Source organism: Sinocyclocheilus grahami, unplaced genomic scaffold (assembly GCF_001515645.1).
Source record: "Sinocyclocheilus grahami isolate Dianchi unplaced genomic scaffold, SAMN03320097.WGS_v1.1 scaffold397.1, whole genome shotgun sequence".
NCBI lineage: Eukaryota > Metazoa > Chordata > Actinopteri > Cypriniformes > Cyprinidae > Sinocyclocheilus > Sinocyclocheilus grahami.
The window spans coordinates 777,977-798,079 of record NW_015505576.1 but is presented as its reverse complement, the minus strand read 5'-3'; the positions used below and the strand labels follow the sequence as shown (position 1 = coordinate 798,079).

The following is a 20,103-nucleotide window of genomic DNA, read 5'->3' as shown; positions in this document are numbered from 1 at the left end:
GTGAGGAACGGCCGGAGGGCTAGAGTGAGGAACGGCCGGGGGGCTAGAGTGAGGAACGGCCGGAGGGCTAGAGTGAGGAACGGCCGGGGGGCTAGAGTGAGGAACGGCCGGAGGGCTAGAGTGAGTGAGCGGCGGCGGCCTAGAGTGAGGAACGGCCGGAGGGCTAGAGTGAGCAGAGGCGGCGGGCTTGAGAACGGCACGGCCAGCAGATTCAACGAAGGAGCGTCCGGAGGGCTTGCAGCAACCACATGTGACGATCCCGGGCTGGACTCCGCTTCGTCCACGATGAAAGCCGATCCAGTGATCCACAGCGCAAAGTTGTTGTATTTCATCAGCGACCAGCACAGATCAGCTCTAGGCATGACGAAGCAGATATCATCCTCTTTTTGAAGGCCAAACAAAGTAGTTTCGCTTTCACAACGAAACACACAGCGCCTTCACGACATGGCGGCGGCAACAACAATACTACAGCAAGAATAAAAGTTACGCCTTCTTTCTTTGCGTGAACATTTGGGCGGCATTATGCAAATCTTCCCACATAGTGACGCAGTCATATCATGGACCTTGAGAACTAGCCGTTTTAGGTAGGTGTGGCTGACTCTTAACTTTTATAAAGAATATCTCTTTGGATTTGAGACTTTAGTCTTTGCAACTTTACAGATCTTCTTTATGCACCAAGAGCTTGTAACACTCCAAAGAGAAAGGAAAAATTGAAATCGCATCATATGACCCCTTTAATATTTGATGACTTTATTCAATTTTTGTAGCGTTTCTTGAATATTAGGCCTGCCTGAAAAAAAAACTTAAAGAACTATTTAATTTATGTCTTTGTTGTAGTTTTATTTGTCCTATTGCTTGTGATTTTCTTATTTTTTATTACTAAGTGTTTACTTAATTGCTTAAGAGTTAGTATGGGGGGCAACATGCTTATTATCAAAATTAGGAGGCCATGAACTCTTGTAAACATCTGTAAATGTGACGGTAGCTGATGCTGATGTAATTCTCGGCCACTCCCATAAATGACACCTGACATTTGCCTTTATATAAGCAAACTGGCAGTGAAATTCTGATTTAGGATCCTGGATCTGCAGTCATATCATAAACATGGGCCTTGAGCTTTAAAGCAGTGAGGACTTTCTCCATGGAATTTCTTGAACATCACTGCTTCCACCACCGTAATACAAGCTGCTCTCTTGACTTTCATTTGACTTATGTCAATGTATTCTTGTTCTTGTACATATCTGCAGTTTCCGTGCTGACAGTGTTTGGAAATCTACTTGTCATCATCTCTATAACAGCTTTCAAGCAGCTTCACACACCGACCAACCTCCTCATCCTCTCACTGGCCCTTTCTGACTTCTTGGTGGGAATTTGTGTGATGCCGGTTGAAAGCCTTAGGAGCATAAACTCCTGTTTTTATATGGGAAAGTCGCACTGTCGGATCTTTCATGTGATTATGTCTGTTCTTGGATCTGCTTCACTCATTAATATCATGCTTGTAGCAATTGATCGTTATTTTGCTGTATGTGAGCCACTCATGTATATGTCTAAAATGACAATTAGAAAAACAATGATGTGCATAAGTTTAGGATGGACTGTGTCCTTCTGTTATAATCTAGTACCAATGAATTTAGGGAATACAAACCTGACAGGAACAACTGTCTTCTGTCTAAGGGAATGTGCAGTGGCTGTCAGCAACGCCTGGGGTCCAACTGACCTGATAGTGAGTTTCATTGCTCCATGTACAGTAATGGTAATACTGTATATAAGAATTCTCACTGTGGCTTTGAGACAAGCTAAAGCCATTTCCATTACTTCAAAGAAAATGGCATCTCAGAAAAATCCAAAATCATTCAGGAAATCAGAGGTGAAAGCAACAAAAACATTGAGTATAATTGTCTTCGTGTACGTGTAATGATGTCCAGTGACTTGTTTGCATTATTTATGCATTATTTTATTTATTTGTAAGACTTTTTTATGACTAAATTTGGTAATGGGAGAGTAAAAATATTTTTAAAACGTACACCGTTCAAACTAGGCTGCTTATGTTGAAGTGTTTGGGATGTGGCTTTTAATGATGAGACCTTTTTTGTAATCAGGCTCTCAAAAAGTATATAACAATTTGGATATAGATTTATCGGCCAACATATCGGTTATCGGCTTTCAAAAATAAAGAATAATCGGTTATCGGTATCGGCCAAAATTTTCATATCGGTGCATCCCTACTATATATGCATACACATGTTTTCCCTGTAATTCTGAGAGCAAATGGGATTTAACGTGTAATCTTTCTAGGTTTGGTGAATTATTCTGTGAAGATCTCCATCATGTCCAGATCAAGCGGAGTTGACACAAATGTGCTGGCGATATATATATATATATATATATATATATATATATATATATATATATATATATATATATAATATAACCATCCATTTTGGCATAAAACTAACTGGGAGGTCGCTCAGTCCTTGTACCAAATGTTGTGCATATTTCTGTTACTCATTGTAATGTGAACAAAAACACATCTAGAAACCACAACATGCAAAAGTGTGTAGGTGAATTTATTATGGAAATGAATGGAAACCATTATGCTCACTTTTACATAAACCAGTAGCACAGGAGGTGTTTTCCAGTGTGTGTTTGTCTAGATATTGTCTTCCGTTTTTACCAGCTAATGAAATCCAGCAGATGATGAGACATTTTGGAACAGCACAAGACACGACTGACCTGCGACAGACATTGTGAGTTTGAATACAAGCAGCTAGTTCAGTTCTCTTTAATTGACCTACATATATGTCAATCCAATTATATTTCTTTGTATTTGTCAAAACCTACAGACAGGAGAAACAGCAGAAGGTCAATCAGCTTGCTAAAGCAACAGACAAATGCATGAAAGATTACAGTGCTTTACCTGTGACCACAGAACAGGTACAGCGTCCTCACTGTCCCACCGCATCACCTCATATACATACAATATTTCCAGTGACAGCACTTAAATAGATTTAAGCAAATATGAGTTATATGATGGAACATTCAACATCCAGAACTTTCTGATTTAGAAATAAATAAAAGGCATTATTTAACTTAAAGGGATAGTTCTCTCAAAATGTAAAGTTAAATTATAATTTGCTTATCCTCATCGTTCCAAACTTTATTTCACTTTATTTATTTCAACTTTATTTGTATTTCAAGATATTTTGAAGAGTGTTGGTAACCAAACAGTTCTGTTTAACATTGTGTTGCAGTGGTAACCAAACTTTCAGTTTTGGGTGAACAACTATCCCTTAAAGTCACATGTGGTTGCCGCAAGCCCTCCGGCTGCTCCTTCGTCGAATCTGCCGGCCACGCCATTCTCAAGCCCACCGCCTCTGCTCACTCTAGCCGCCGGCCTCTGCTCACTGTAGGCCGCCGCTGCTCACTCTAGCTCGCCGTGTGTGACGCTGTGTTTCGTTGTGAAAGCGAAACTACTTTGTTTGGCCTTCCAAAAGAGGACACGACTAGAAATCAGTGGTTAAGTTGTATTTAAAACACTGTTCCAGAACACTTCAACCCAAATATTCAGATGTGTGCAGCACATTTTATGGAGGACTGTTTCCTGATCCTGGTAGAGTAGACTACAATGCCGGCAGTTCTGACTCACAGACTGTACGTAAATTTTTTATATTCAAAGAATTTGCCACTGATGATTCAAACGTGAGTTTTGGGCAGTGTAGAGTAGCAATTGTTGTTTGTTATTTCTCTGATCACAAATGCAGACATGGTTTTATGTTTACGCGGCGCGATGCAACGCAATGTGTAAAAAGACAGTATAAGTCATTATAATCCGTAATTAAGTCCCCACTGGATGCAACAAATGCCTCATTCATGGGTTTTAATGTTTCGTCACTCTGGCCTGACAGGGCATCACAATATGGTAAGGGGCGTAACATTTCTGTCACACGCTTGAGGTATTCAGCCAATCACAACGCACTGGATAGCTGGCCAATCAGAGCACACCTCGCTTTTCAGACCGATGAGCTTTGTAAAAATCAAGGCATTTCTGAAAGGCGGGGCATAAAGGAGAAACAATAATGTACAGTATGTGGAAAATAATGTTTTTTAACCTTAAACCGCATAAACACATTTCATTACACCAAATACACAAAATAATGTTCTTTTTAGCAACATCATATGACCCCTTTAAACAGGCCTGCTCAGATGTGACGTTCCTCTTTTCTCACACAGAGGCAAAGAAAAATCCAGCGAGAACGTCTCATCACTGAATTCTCCAATGCGCTGGCCCTTTTCCAGAAAGCTCAGCGAGAGGTAGCAAAGAAAGAGAAGGAGTTTGTGGCACGTGTCCGAGCGAGCACGAGAATTTCAGTATGTTTCATCTGTTACGTTTGTGCTTAAAGAATTACATTAATAAATTGATATTATCCACCCAACTGAAGGTTAAATCCCAAGACCATTTATACAGACACTAATATCTAACGTGAAAGTGCCAGTTTCTATTGTCCATCGTTTTGATAGTTATACAATGTTATTTTAGTATCATTTATTTACTATTATACTTTTTGTTAATATTTTGAATTACATTTTATTTTTATATTTTGTGCTTTTTGTAGTTTTTAATTTAATTTAAAAGTGTTTTATTTTGTTGTGCTTTTGTAATTCCTATTATTATTTTTTATATATATATATATATATATACAGGTATGTAGGTTTTATTAATTTTTATTTATTAGTTTTAGTTTATTTTGTTTATTTATTTATATATTTAGCTGGGTTAGTTTAGTACTTCAAGTTAAACTAAGGAGAAATGTTGTCGTGGAAACTAGCTGAAATAAAATAAGTTTAAGGGTGTTTTTTAGTATCTACTGTATTTCAGTTTATTTTATTTCAGTATATTTTAACTTTTTTATAGTTTTAGATTTAGTTAGCTATAATAACCCTGGTTATACATACTATTTAAAAGCCACATATGTCACAAGATAGGATGCATCTAATGTTTGTTTAAAGAGCATGATTGTGAATAACAACTTTGTCGCAGTACTGCAGATGATAAAGTATAATGGTGTTTTTTGTGAGTAATAAAAGTGGCATATTGGCACACATTATTAAGGTTTTCTATACGTTATCCTCACAATCTTCTATCTGTCCCCAGGGTGGCGATTTAGATGATGGGTTTGGAGGATTTCCATCACCCTTTCAAAGGTTAGACACTTTAATATTATTTGTCATATTTATGCATAAAAGCAAAATGCTTGCTAAAGGGCTGCCCAATTAATTTATTGTATAGGCAGTAATTTATCTTCTTTTTGTAATTTGTTGTATTTGAAAAGCATTTGTTTTTGTTTTTTTCCATGATTTATTGCATTTTAAATTAAATTATGTAAATAATGTTGAATCACCCTTTTCCCAAAAACTGAGATGCTGCTGTGGAGATAAATAAAGAAAATTCCATTTATATGAGGTTAATCCAGATGTGTTTGAAGTGAGAGAGTCTGAGTATAGATTAATATTCAAAAAGAGACAATAAAATGTTTGATTTTCTGTATATTTGTGCCAGTTTCATGTCTTTTATATAATTTTTCTTCTCTACATTTACTCAAACTGCTTTGGATAAAAGTGCCAAATTTAGTATCCCAAATTTGACAAATATAACTGTGAAAAATATCCTTCAGAAGATGGAAAGTACATATCTTTTTTTTTTTTTTCATTTAAAAGAGAAACAAAACACTTGTGTATTGAGTTTGAAATTCAAGATATAATGATGAAAGAATGAAAAAAAAATAGTGATTGTGCAAAGATGTGCAAAGATGAAGATGTAATTAACATGAACTCCCAGCAGAAGCACATTATTAAACATTGACTGATGAGGGGAGGAGACATTTGCGTATAAAAAATCAGCAAAGCGTATTGTTTGCCAAAGTTGGTGTCATCCTGCTCACTGGGAACAATGCAAACCCTTTACACTGAGGACCGAATGAGACTGGACTCACTCTGGTGTAAATACAAATATTAGATTCAAATTCATTGTTGATTTGTTCTATATACAAGAAGGAAGACTTGATGTCTCTCCAGAGTACTTCACACATCATGAATCTAACAGCAGTGAACCAAAGCGACGTCTGTCAGGAATATTGGTGTCCAGAGAGATCTGTTTCTTTATCTGTCTATGTGATTCTGTATGTGGCCGCAGCGGCTGTGTCTCTTCTGACCGTGTGTGGAAACCTGCTGGTCATCATCTCTGTTAGTCACTTCAAGCAGCTCCACACACCTGCGAACATCCTCATCCTCTCTTTGGCTGTGTGCGATCTCCTGGTTGGAGTTTTTGTGATGCCGTTTCACTTATCTTGGCTTATTGAGTCATGTTGGATTTCAGGATCAGTAATGTGTTCAGTTTTCAATTTTGTGACTTTTCAGGCGACAAGCGTGTCTGTTCACACTGTGGCTCTGATAGCTGTTGATCGGTTTTTGGCTTTAAGTTCTCCTTTCCTTCCTACAATCCCTGCCGGTACGAGACTCAAACCCACAACCTTTGGGTTATGAGTCCAACTCTCTAACCATTAGGCCACGACTTCCCCTGTCGGTGTGTATCCTGTCGCAAAATGCGGCGAAAAGCACAATGCTGGTGGACGAGGAGATACCCCCTGACAATGTAAAGCGCTTTGAGTGCCTAGAAAAGCGCTATAGAAATGTAATGAATTATTATTATTATTATTATTATTATTAAAATTGGAGTATTGTTGTCCATGTAAACGTACCGAGTGTTTCATTACTGAATGATTCAGCATTTTTGAACGAATCAGGTGAGTCAATGATTCAGTGAGCCATTCATAGGCCGTTTCTCAAACGGAAGGCTGCATCCTTTGGAGGTCGCATTTGTAGGCTGCATACGTCGTATAGGGGGAGAGCGGGGCACAAAGTAACACTTTTTGACTTTCTCAGTTTGTGTAAATCCACATGGGTTCAGAATATAATTTTTTTATCCACAGTAATTTTACACTTGTCTAGTACAAATATGACACTTCGTTTCATAATTACAGTGTATAAGTTTTTCTTTAGGCTATTTACCCTCAAAAAATGGAAGTGAAATGTGACAACATGACCCGTAGGTGGGGTACATTGTAACATCTGAGGGGCACTTTGTAACATGACCATATGACAGCTTAAAATGTTATCTGATCGAATGAAAAAAAGACAAACTAAAATATTTTGTTAATAAAATAAAATAATATAATATATTTTTCAAATAAAATAATGGCGTTTTTTAAGAATTAAAAATAATCTGATTTTGGAATTTGACGATGAACACATTGCAACCATGCTTGGGACGGCCCACATAAACGAGCAAAAATGCTTTACATGTCTTGAAATAATAATTTCGAAACATTAAACATTGACTGTCAGTCTTTATTCACCTGTTTCTCGTTGTTTCTCGTTAAAATTCATTAAATAGTGTAAATTACATCGCTAATGTCATAGAATAGCACATTGTAACGCAGTGTTACAACGTGCCCCATCCACGCAACTGGAATTTAAAACTGGTTAGTGTCTTCTGCTAGTTATCAAAGCATTAAAAAACTATCTGAACTGAAAAATAGCAGATTGGAGATTAAAATAATAGCAGATTTGTCTCATTTTAAATGAATAATAAAAACTGAGATGAAAAATTTACTTAAGCCAGAATTTTTATATTACTATGGTAAAATAAATGTATTGTATGTATGTAAATATCGTCAAAAGATTTTAGAATTTTGGCACACTTTTTTTCTATATAATGTTGATTATTAACTAATAAATACTGTAAATTTTGTTATGCTAGCATGTGTGGAAATATTCAAACCATGTGTGTTACAACTAACCCTGCGTTACTTTGTGCCCCGCGCTCCCCCTAAAGAAGATAAAAAATTTTTAAATATTAACAGTTATAAATTTGACCATTATTCTAGTTAAGTGTAAATTGTTGTAATTTGCTTATGGCTCGCGAATATAATGCTCAGTTAACTGAAATAAATCAGGCTTGATGACGTATGCAGCCTGCAAATGCAACCTCTGGAGGATGCAGCCTTCCGTTTGAGAAACGGCCATAAAGTCACTTGCTTCATTTATTGAATGAATGAGCTGTTTGAACGAATCGGTTGAATCAATGACTCACTCATTAAGACAGTGACTTGCCGCCACCTACTGGTGGTTTGGTTTCATATTGGTTTCAAATCATTGCATTTTTCCAACATTTCATATTTGTATGTTAAAAAAGTAAAACATTAATCTTATAATATTATTTATGCATTTGCAATTTTACTGTGTAGGCCTAAATGCATTCATGGAACCTCTTCATTAAAAAGTCTGAGTAAATACATCTAAATGGCATTTCTGATGCAGCTCCTGTTTCATCTACAGTGGAAAGATGGAGTGTGTTGATACTGATTTCATTTGAATGGTAACAACCATACAGTGTCTTATTATTCTAACTGAATGTATTGATAAAATGTAAGAATTTGACGTTAATTATGACGCGTATATTTTATAAATTTAAGAAAATATTGCCCTTCATAAAGTTAAAAAAGTGTCCTAGAATCAATTTAAGGCAAATGTCACAAATATGCTGATTAAAGTAAGACCTGATAGAGCATTGATGAGACTATTGCTTCAGAATAAATTACATTTATGCCAAAAAAAAAAAAGTTGTGACTGACCTGCTGTGCAATCTTTTCTCTCCTTGCATATTTATATTGTTTCTTAATTTTTGTTATTTTTCTCTTGTTGTAGGTCTGAATTGATTATTATTGCTGCTTTCCTTAGACACCAGTGTATTTAACAAACTCACTAACTTGGAGAGGGGTGGCTGCAGGTCAGAGTAATGGGAGTGGCAAAAGGTGGCGTGCCGAAAGGGTAATACTACAATCGAAACTAACCCTAACCAGCACGCCCTAATCTTTGGCCACGCCCACTGCTCCAGCCTGATTCTATCCCTGGTTTCGGAAAAAGCTTCAAATTAATTTTCACATTTAAAGTGTTAAATAAAGACCCCTCCCTGATGAATGTCCTGTAACTCACTGAATAAGACACAATGTTTCCTCTCTGTTTTTCCTGTTGTTTATTTTTATATATTGTCTAGGTTAATATACATTATTTTGTCATCTTAAACATGAATCTTTACTACAAAACAGCTATTGAATATTTCCTCAATTATTGCAGAGATACAGTTAACACATGTTGACCTTTTTTAAAAACAGGCTCCTCGTAGACTACTAAAATATACTGAGATTGAGATATAGCCCATGTGTACAGCTATAGCTCCAGTCTCCCCTCTGTAATTCATTATTTTAATACTAAAATGGCAAAAACTATGATCAGGAAAACCTTGTGAAACCAGGCCTAAATGTGTTTAAATGTTGTACTATCTATGTCTATAACATGTGTTTATTTCAGTAATTAAGTTGCATAATCATGTTTAAAAGCTCTGACACATTCAGAGCCTTTAATATTTCTTAAAATCACTTCTTAGAATCATTCAAACTGAAAACTCGGGTCATATAGACCGATTAATTAAAAGAGCCGACTCATAAGAGTCATATATTTGAGAACTCAAATCAAGCCATAGGGAATCTAAGTGTAAAAAAAATAAATAATGGTCTGTATTTACACAGAAAAAGTTGTCCCGTAAAGTTTCTGCCAGTGATTAGACATAAATTTGTTCTTATATCCTCATTAGTGTTGGTGAATCTAGATTATAATAAATGAGGGAGTGCTGTCTATCGAAGGGTTTTCTGTATAACCTCTCCCACGCACTGTCTCTCGAGCATGCGCTGCAAGTTCTTTGAGTAAAGCAAAGTACACCATTCTCACAACCCATTTAAACACAATAAACTAATAAACTATTTTTATACGGACCCAGAGTACACGTAGTATCATATTCAAAACATCTCATTTGCTGGCTGTGCATACGTTGATTCAGGCTGCATTTTGTCATGTCATTTTTAAATCATTAAGAAACAATAAATACTGTAAAAGCCATTGCATTGCACTTTTATGGCTCTTTTCATAATGTTTGTTCTAGTTATATTTTTGTACCTATGGCGGAGTGTAGGATACCTAAAGCAGACTAATTTAAAGTTTAGAAACTTTTCTCTTTATTCACTTCTGTTTTCTGTGTGTGTGTGGGTGGGTGGGTGGGTGGGTGGGTGGATGCATTTTCAATGTGTATATATAACACTTAAAACCTAATATGTTAACATGCAACTTAAGAGTCAGTTGATCTCCCAACTATATGTTCTTCTCACTTGATGCTGCTGGTATTGGAAAGAGTCAACATGTCAAGTTTATAAAAGGCAGCATGGGTTGTAGCTTTTTATCAGGTGTTGTGGAGCCTCCAGGAATCAGTGTAGGTTTGTGTTTCAGATGATGAGAAATTCAGAGCTGTTGGAGATACAGTTAGCATATCTTCAGAGATCTTTATCTATGGCTACGCATTTTGTATATAAAGGAAGTCACAGGGAGCAATACGCTTCACAATGAATCTTACAGCAATGAACCAAACCGACGTCTGTCAGGAATATTGGTGTCCAGAGAGATCTGTTTCTTTATCTGTCTATGTGATTCTGTATGTGGCCGCAGCGGCTGTGTCTCTTCTGACCGTGTGTGGAAACCTGCTGGTCATCATCTCTGTTAGTCACTTCAAGCAGCTCCACACACCTGCGAACATCCTCATCCTCTCTTTGGCTGTGTGCGATCTCCTGGTTGGAGTTTTTGTGATGCCGTTTCACTTATCTTGGCTTATTGAGTCATGTTGGATTTCAGGATCAGTGATGTGTTCAGTTTTCAGTTTTGTGACTTTTCAGGCGACAAGCGTGTCTGTTCACACTGTGGCTCTGATAGCAGTTGATCGTTTTTTGGCTTTAAGTTCTCCTTTTCTTTACTCTGAGAAGATCTCACCCACTGTGATCTGCATAGCAACTTTATTTAACTGGTTGTTTTCACTCTTTTATAACTTCACTCTTCTTTTTGTTAATGGAAACTTTGCTGATGTCACGTGTCCAGGAATATGTATTGCTAGTATAGATGGGGTTTCATCCCTCATTGATCTCCTGTTTGTGTTTCTTATGCCTTGTACACTCATTATAATATTATACACTCATGTTTTTGTCATTGCTAAGAAACATGCGACTGCTATAAGAGCCCTTCAGGTTCACAACAGCACACAATCCTCCAAAAACAGAGTCAGTGACAAATCAGAGCGAAAAGCTGCCATACTGCTGGGGATTCTGGTCCTTGTGTTTCTCCTGTGTTTACTGCCATATTATATTTGTACTTTAGTGAGTTCATATGACAATGCTGACAGGTTTTATGTCAGAAATGTTGCTGTAATATTTTTCTTCTTGAACTCCACCATTAATCCCATCATTTATGCTTTATTCTATCCCTGGTTTCAGAAAAGTTTAAAGTTAATTTTCACATTTAAAGTGTTGAATAAAGACTCATCCCTGATGAATTTGCTCCAAGTCACTGAATGAAAAACAGAATGTTTCCCCCTTTTTTTGTTTTTTAATTTTCACACTAGTATAAACTATTTTCATCCAAAGAGTGCTAGTAAATTTCTTAAAAAATTACAAATAAAGGGCAGGTAACATTGAATTAAACATGGAATTTTTAAGTAGAGAAACTGAAATAGTATTTTCTTGTAGAACATACTCCAATAATCTTTGTTTTATTTACAACTTTGGAAAATTATTTTTACAGTTAGGTTAATGTTTTTTTTTCTACATTATTTTTGTTATATTAAATATGAGTCTTGACTATAACCCAGCTATTGAATATTTTGTCAATTATTGCAGAGATGCAGATCATTTAAAACATGTTTACCTTTTTTGACAACAGGCTCCAATAGCAGAGTACTGAAACTGAGATTGAGATATATCCCATCCCTCTGTAATTCGTTACTTTAATACTATTATAAACCGTTAATGGGTAAGGAAAACCTTATATGTGGATTTGTGTGTGTGTGTCTGTGTGTGTGCATGTTTATGTGGTTTATGAGGACACAAATTTGTATAATAACATGGGTATGACATAGGTATTACAACGAGAAGGTGATTTATGAGGACATTTTCAGTGTCCCCGTAATTCAGAAGGCTTATAAATAATTCAGGCTTATAAAATCTAAAAATGCAGAAAGTTTCCTGTGAGGGGTAGGTTTAGGGGTAGGGTTGGTGTAGGGCAATAGAAAATACGGTTTGTACAGTATAAAAACCATTACGCCTATGCAGAGTCCCCTTAAACCATAAAAACAAACCTGTGTGTGTGTGTGTGTGTGTGTGTGTGTTCAAATGTTGTAGTCTAACTACATGTTATGTTTGCACCCAGTCATGGATCATATTAACACGAACCAGGCCGTAAACATATTATTGGCTTATTTCATTAATTAAGTCACATGATCATGTTGAAAGGCTCTGTCAGATTTAGAGGTTTTAATATTTCACTTGATTGAATCATTCAAACTGACAATGTGGGTCTTACAATCGGCGCCGTGTACACGTGTCAGTTAAGTCCGCAAGACCATAGGGTGTCCCATTCTTCATTTTAGCTTTCAGATAGGTGCTCGCGAGTGCCCTTTGTGGCCGCTATGCACCCTCAATGTGCACTTCTGCCGAGCCCACACTGAGGCGAGCTCTGCAGCAGACTACTACATGACAGTCAACGCGTCATCACGTCATGAAAGTGTGGACTCAGAGGAAGACCGCAAGGGTTTAGGGTGCTATTTGGAACAGGGCCGAAGTATGCACGGTTACAAAAATTAGATGGTGTGCGTACAGTATGCGTGTACTATTCTGGTGACGAAATTTGCGTCACGCGCACTGTATGCTGTCCCTCGTATACAAAGTAAACTGAAGTCAACTTTGGCCTTAAGTTCTTCATGGCTAAAGTAGCGGCATGTGACCAAGTAATTAGTGTAGCTTACAGCGCCCTCTGTTGGTGCAAATAATTAGGCTACTACATGATTGTTCTGGTAACCAACAGATGAACAAAACAGCCCGCAAATACTAGTCATCCTATATTACTGGTTGCTTCTCTGCCATTAACAAATCCTCTCCCGTGGCCTCATATCCCATTTAAAAGTGAAGTATGTACTATTGAGAGCTAGCAGTTGAAATTGGTACTGCTGTCCAAATTCTAAATATTGGAGTTGTTTCTCCAACCCAGGGCTCGACAGTGCGACCATTTCAGTCGCATTTGCAACTGAAAATTACGGCTTTTAGGAGCACCAGTGCGACTGACCCGATCATCATCATATTTGTGATTGCGCTCAGGGGAGCTTCAACGATTTCTAACGTTACGTGTTTTTCCAGCGTCGAGTAATCTATCACAGATATATCTCACGAATCCTTTCATAAGCAAAGTGTAGACAGTGTAAATACGAGATTCATTGCGCAGTGTAGAGAGCTTCGTGGATTATATATGTGAGCTCGCGAAGAACTAAGATGAGCGACAGCTTTGAATGATTTTTAAGGGAGTTTGTAAATGTGATAACTGATTTAATACAATACAATTCAATAAACAAGAAGTTAATATTAAGGGACTTACATTGTCTGACTATAACACTATTGTCTGATTTTGCTCCATTTCGTCGTCGAAAATAGTGTAAAACAAAGTCACAGCGCCTCTCCATTCAAGCACAGCGGTGTTTCGTTATGAATGAACGGGGGTTTTTAAACGAATCTAGTGAGTCAGTGATTCATGATTACCCATTCATAAAGACAGTCACTTGATTCATTCTTGAATGAATCAGCCATTCGAATGAATCAATTGAATGAATGATTCCGTAATAAAAATCAGTGACCTGCTGGCAGTTTTAGTTTCATTTTTAAAGTATCTTTTCAGTTATTTAAATAATTTAATATTTCTATATTCAAAATGTTATATTTAAAACATTAATATAATCATGAATTTATGGATTTAATTGCACTCATTCCACTTCTGAACCTCATTAAATGTCTGAAAGTACATCAAGCCACTTTTGTGTTCTGCTGTGCCACCTTTACAAATAAATTTTGTTAATATTGATTTCATTTGATTTTTAACTTATGTTTCTTATTCTACTCCTATTCTGTCCCCAGTCATGGATCATATTAACACGAACCAGGCCGTAAACATATTATTGGCTTATTTCATTAATTAAGTCACATGATCATGTTGAAAGGCTCTGTCAGATTTAGAGGTTTTAATATTTCACTTGATTGAATCATTCAAACTGACAATGTGGGTCTTACAATCGGCGCCGTGTACACGTGTCAGTTAAGTCCGCAAGACCATAGGGTGTCCCATTCTTCATTTTAGCTTTCAGATAGGTGCTCGCGAGTGCCCTTTGTGGCCGCTATGCACCCTCAATGTGCACTTCTGCCGAGCCCACACTGAGGCGAGCTCTGCAGCAGACTACTACATGACAGTCAACGCGTCATCACGTCATGAAAGTGTGGACTCAGAGGAAGACCGCAAGGGTTTAGGGTGCTATTTGGAACAGGGCCGAAGTATGCACGGTTACAAAAATTAGATGGTGTGCGTACAGTATGCGTGTACTATTCTGGTGACGAAATTTGCGTCACGCGCACTGTATGCTGTCCCTCGTATACAAAGTAAACTGAAGTCAACTTTGGCCTTAAGTTCTTCATGGCTAAAGTAGCGGCATGTGACCAAGTAATTAGTGTAGCTTACAGCGCCCTCTGTTGGTGCAAATAATTAGGCTACTACATGATTGTTCTGGTAACCAACAGATGAACAAAACAATACTAGTCTACTAGTCATCCTATATTACTGGTTGCTTCTCTGCCATTAACAAATCCTCTCCCGTGGCCTCATATCCCATGAAGTATGTAAGTATGTACTATTGAGAGCTAGCAGTTGAAATTGGTACTGCTGTCCAAATTCTAAATATTGGAGTTGTTTCTCCAACCCAGGGCTCGACAGTGCGACCATTTCAGTCGCATTTGCAACTGAAAATTACGGCTTTTAGGAGCACCAGTGCGACTGACCCGATCATCATCATATTTGTGATTGCGCTCAGGGGAGCTTCAACGATTTCTAACGTTACGTGTTTTTCCAGCGTCGAGTAATCTATCACAGATATATCTCACGAATCCTTTCATAAGCAAAGTGTAGACAGTGTAAATACGAGATTCATTGCGCAGTGTAGAGAGCTTCGTGGATTATATATGTGAGCTCGCGAAGAACTAAGATGAGCGACAGCTTTGAATGATTTTTAAGGGAGTTTGTAAATGTGATAACTGATTTAATACAATACAATTCAATAAACAAGAAGTTAATATTAAGGGACTTACATTGTCTGACTATAACACTATTGTCTGATTTTGCTCCATTTCGTCGTCGAAAATAGTGTAAAACAAAGTCACAGCGCCTCTCCATTCAAGCACAGCGGTGTTTCGTTATGAATGAACGGGGGTTTTTAAACGAATCTAGTGAGTCAGTGATTCATGATTACCCATTCATAAAGACAGTCACTTGATTCATTCTTGAATGAATCAGCCATTCGAATGAATCAATTGAATGAATGATTCCGTAATAAAAATCAGTGACCTGCTGGCAGTTTTAGTTTCATTTTTAAAGTATCTTTTCAGTTATTTAAATAATTTAATATTTCTATATTCAAAATGTTATATTTAAAACATTAATATAATCATGAATTTATGGATTTAATTGCACTCATTCCACTTCTGAACCTCATTAAATGTCTGAAAGTACATCAAGCCACTTTTGTGTTCTGCTGTGCCACCTTTACAAATAAATTTTGTTAATATTGATTTCATTTGATTTTTAACTTATGTTTCTTATTCTACTCCTATTCTGTCGTTTTAATTACAATTTTTAAAAAGCATATAAAATATATAATTTTTTTGAGAATTTGACAAAAGATGACATACTTTTAATAAAGTTAGAGGAGACAAATGTCACCTCGTAATGGAAAGGCTACTTTTTGATAACATTTTGGATTATTGTTTAGAAGGTGCTCCTAAAATTTTGAACGTGCTCCTAAATTTTTTAAGTTAGAAGCACAAGTGAGCACAATTGAGCACAATGACCATGGTAGGCATTGAGCTTTACTGTAAGTCGATGAGTTGATTTATGTGTGTTTTAATATTCTTCTTGACATAGAGCTTTTTAGATGGGTGACGAAGCTTTTAGGTCAGGTGGAATCTGCGATCTCTGACCCAGTTTGTTTGCTGGCTTTCATGGCTGCAATTCGCTGTTTTCCGCCAACTGGCAACCCGAGCTGTCGAAATATGATTGGGTAAATTGGCAGCATTCGGACACGAAACACACATTTCAAAGTAGAATAACTGGCTGTATCATTTTTTTCCGGAGAAACAAGCAGGCCTATGTGAACTATCTACAAAGATATTGTGGCAATTTTATGCTTTAGTACAGTCAAATCCAACAGCATATATGGGGATATTTATATGCATACATTAGAATTTTAAAGGCTAGAATTTTTCACTTTTAGTTTCTGATTTTAAACATTTCATATAAATTCACTCATGCTTTTGTATGAGCTCTGTGTGACACTTTGCTAAATCATTTGATCTCCCAACTGTAGCCTATGTTCTTCTCCCTTGATGCTGCCGGTCTTGGAAAGAGTCAACATGTCTAGTGTATAAAAGGCAGCATGGGTTGTCGCACGTGAGCATATGTAGATTGTGTTTCAGTGAGGAGCAGTTTAGAGCTGTTGGCGAAACAAATAACATGTTCAGAAGTCTTTATGTGGTTATGCATATATTGCACATTATATATGAAAGAACAGAGAACAATGCTCTGATTGGAATTTGACAGTTCTTCCAATTATTTCACAATGAATCTTACAGCACTAAACCAAAGCGACGTCTGTCAGGAATATTGGTGTCCAGAGAGATCTGTTTCTTTATCTGTCTATGTGATTCTGTATGTGGCCGCAGCGGCTGTGTCTCTTCTGACCGTGTGTGGAAACCTGCTGGTCATCATCTCTGTTAGTCACTTCAAGCAGCTCCACACACCTGCGAACATCCTCATCCTCTCTTTGGCTGTGTGCGATCTCCTGGTTGGAGTTTTTGTGATGCCACTGCATTTGTCTTGGGTCATTGAGTCATGTTGGATTTCAGGATCAGTGATGTGCTCTGCTTTAAAAATTGTGAATTTTCAAGCGACAAGCGTGTCTGTTCACACTGTGGCTCTGATAGCTGTTGATCGGTTTTTGGCCTTACGTTCGCCTTTCCTTTACTTTGAGAAGATCTCACCCACTGTTATCTGCATAGCAACTTTATTTAACTGGTTGTTTTCACTCTTTTATAACTTCACTCTTCTTTTTGTTAATGGAAACTTCGCTGATGTCACGTGTCCAGGAATATGTATTGCTATTATAGATGGGGTTTCATCCCTCATTGACCTCATAGTTGTGTTTCTTATGCCTTGTACACTCATTATAATATTATACACTCATGTTTTTGTCATTGCTAAGAAACATGCGACTGCTATAAGAGCCCTTCAGGTTCACAACAGCACACAATCCTCCAAAAACAGAGTCAGTGACAAATCAGAGCGAAAAGCTGCCATACTGCTGGGGATTCTGGTCATTGTGTTTCTCCTGTGTTTACTGCCATATTATATTTGCTCTTTAGTGATTCCGTACAGTGATGATGATTTGTTTCATGTCAGAGATGTTACTGTAATGATTTTCTTCCTGAACTCCACCATTAATCCCATCATTTATGCCTTATTCTATCCTTGGTTTCAGAAAAGCTTAAAATTAATTTTCACATTTAAAATGTTTAATAAAGACTCATCCCTGATGAATGTGCTGTAACTCACTGAATGTAAGACACAATGTTTTTTTCTTTTTTTTCTGATCTTTGCCTGTATTGCTTCATAATTTTATTTTGTCATATATTAAATGTTTTGAGTGATTTGTGTATGTAAGCGAATGTATTTAGTTTTATGTGTAACTAAATGTTCTGCCTATCTTGGCCAGGACCCTCTTGTAAATGAGATTTTAAATCTCAAGAGTTTTTAATTTCCTGGTTAAATAAAGGTAAATAAAATAAAATAAATTAAACTTGACTGTGAAGACATGGATAGTGTTTTCAATCATGCTAGTTTACTGTATAACAATGATAGTGGGGGGATTTTTTTTTCCTTTGTCATTTGCATATCTCTCTTATTTCATGTTTTGTTTCAACAGAAACGTTGAAGAGCAAAACCATCATGAAAAAAACTATTAACGAAAAGGCAAAAGTTTAAAAAGTAACATGCATACATAACAGGGCATTGTTTTGGCCAACAAGTATTGAAATTGATGAATTGTTTAAAATTATAACTTATAAAACACGTGACAATTGTCCCAACCTGACTTTTAAAAATAAATGTCCTTTTCTCTTTGTTCTTCTAAAATCTACTTTTTAATAGAGTTAACCATTGTCTAAAAGTATACTAGTGTGATTCCGAGTGTGTGTTCACGGTGTGTGTGTGTGTGTGTGTGTGCACTTTGGATGGGTTAAATGCAGAACACTAATTCCGAGTATGGGTCACCATACTTGGCCACATGTCACATCACTTCACTGTATAATTTTATTGTGTTTAGCCAACAAATATTACAAAAATATGATGATACTGAATCTGGGCTTAAAACCATAGTTTGTGAGATATAGTATATTCTTATTGTGATACATGCATAAATTATATAAAATGATATCAATATATAAATGTTAAATGTGATGTAAATGTGTGTAATAATTTAAAATAATACTTAGCTTGAGCAATTAATGGCATAGATGGAGCTTGACACTATCCACATCAACAGGGCCAAATCTTCACCGGTAGCTCCAACCTAGCAGAGGGCGCCACCTCTTCCTTATCCAGCACAATCATCAGTAAACTGAGCCGAGTGGCATGTTTCCAGTCTGTGTGATTGGTGTCTATCTCCACTAGAGGGGGCTCGGCGGACCAGAAAGTTGAATCTTCCTTCGAGTCGCATTCAAAATCTCAAATTAATTCCAAGGATTGGTATCTGTAATAAACAGCGAAATCCACTACAGGCGTCACTGTAAAATTAAATAAATGAATGTGCCCTGTAATCACAAAGCACGTGACCTTGACTCGACTGCAGCAGCGTTGGTTCATCACTGCAAAACATTAATATCCACGTACATGAAGATACAGATTATCAGCTATTAAAAGGCTTCAGTTATCAAAGTTATGTCGGTTATATTTGCTGCGCCAACAAGTAGCCTACTTCAGAGATCATTGTGATGTGCACTTGTGTATTTTATTAGTTTGAGGGCAACAGAGAATCATGGGAAATGTAGTTTGGTCGTACAATTGTCCCCTCATAAATGAATGCTTTTTCTTCATGAACAGAGCACAAAATAAGCTAATAATTATTTAAGTGACATGTCATTAAAGAAAAGTGTGTTAAGTAGCCTATTTAAGAAAATAAAGATTTCAAAACTGGAAATTGCACATTTATGATCCTTCCAAAATGGCTTGACCAAACCACACCCCTATGTTTATAGCTATTTCATTTGGTTTTGGAACGTTTCCTGTTAGATTTTCAACTTATTACACTGTATCTTGAAGTAAGTTGTTCTACTTGCGCAAGAATGTCACGTGACTGCCTTACAGTGAAGCTCCGCCCATTTTTGCCACCAAGTTTGTTTATAATTTCTCTTCTGGTTAGTTTTTTTTTTTTACGCCAGGAACTTCATCACGGTGGCGAAACTTTCAACGAGCGTTTGAAGAGTTTCTGCTGCGAGAGCCGGAGACTTTATTAAATCCGAGCAGCGGATGAACATACACTAGCCTTTAAACTCAGGAAACATGGCATTAATCTTTCATGCGAAGTAAGTGTTTAATTACAGCAGAGTTTGGCATGTTATACAGTGACAGCAGTTCATTCAGCATGAATGAATGAATCTGTCAGTCTCGGGAGACGCTCTGAACGCGGTTGAATCGAGTGAAAATGAGCGATGAATCAAAGCCAGTGGACGGAGAGGTGAATGATAATAAATATTTCACAAAAACAGCCGATGCTGAGGTGACTTTTGAACACCAAAACGCACCGCCTGAAACGCG

At 37.0% G+C, this 20,103-nt stretch overlaps 5 protein-coding genes across 5 annotated transcripts in view; all 5 read left to right on the top strand.

The window, feature by feature from the left end:
• Window positions 1-1,141: 1,141 nt before the first annotated feature.
• Window positions 1,142-1,915, top strand: LOC107550376 (trace amine-associated receptor 4-like). The gene has a single exon (XM_016231636.1). The coding sequence runs from the start codon at window positions 1,142-1,144 to the stop codon at window positions 1,913-1,915; it is 774 nt and encodes a 257-aa protein (XP_016087122.1).
• Window positions 1,916-2,607: 692 nt separating this feature from the next.
• Window positions 2,608-10,103, top strand: LOC107550375 (syntaxin-7-like; the record flags this gene model as incomplete). Its single annotated transcript, XM_016231635.1, has 5 exons — window positions 2,608-2,747; window positions 2,844-2,934; window positions 4,231-4,368; window positions 5,153-5,202; window positions 10,055-10,103. Coding segments are annotated over 5 exons (468 nt in total), but the record flags the coding sequence as incomplete, so codon positions are not given.
• Window positions 10,104-10,508: 405 nt separating this feature from the next.
• On the top strand, window positions 10,509-11,507 carry LOC107550373 (trace amine-associated receptor 13c-like). The gene has a single exon (XM_016231634.1). The coding sequence runs from the start codon at window positions 10,509-10,511 to the stop codon at window positions 11,505-11,507; it is 999 nt and encodes a 332-aa protein (XP_016087120.1).
• Window positions 11,508-16,852: 5,345 nt separating this feature from the next.
• LOC107550386 (trace amine-associated receptor 13c-like) lies at window positions 16,853-17,839 on the top strand. Its single transcript, XM_016231645.1, has one exon. The coding sequence runs from the start codon at window positions 16,853-16,855 to the stop codon at window positions 17,837-17,839; it is 987 nt and encodes a 328-aa protein (XP_016087131.1).
• Window positions 17,840-19,703: 1,864 nt separating this feature from the next.
• flvcr2b (FLVCR choline and putative heme transporter 2b) overlaps window positions 19,704-20,103 on the top strand; it is a 9,665-nt gene continuing 9,265 nt past the window's right edge. The window contains exon 1 of the mRNA XM_016231633.1: window positions 19,704-20,103. This exon is cut by the window's right edge and continues 433 nt beyond it. Coding sequence (XP_016087119.1) covers window positions 19,991-20,103 — 113 coding nt within the window. The 5' untranslated portion in view covers window positions 19,704-19,990.

Excerpts from the sequence above, each read along its gene's own strand:
- LOC107550376 (XM_016231636.1), top strand. The coding sequence starts at position 1,142 with ATGGAATTTCTTGAACATCACTGCTTCCACCACCGTAATACAAGCTGC.
- LOC107550373 (XM_016231634.1), top strand. The coding sequence starts at position 10,509 with ATGAATCTTACAGCAATGAACCAAACCGACGTCTGTCAGGAATATTGG.
- LOC107550386 (XM_016231645.1), top strand. The coding sequence starts at position 16,853 with ATGAATCTTACAGCACTAAACCAAAGCGACGTCTGTCAGGAATATTGG.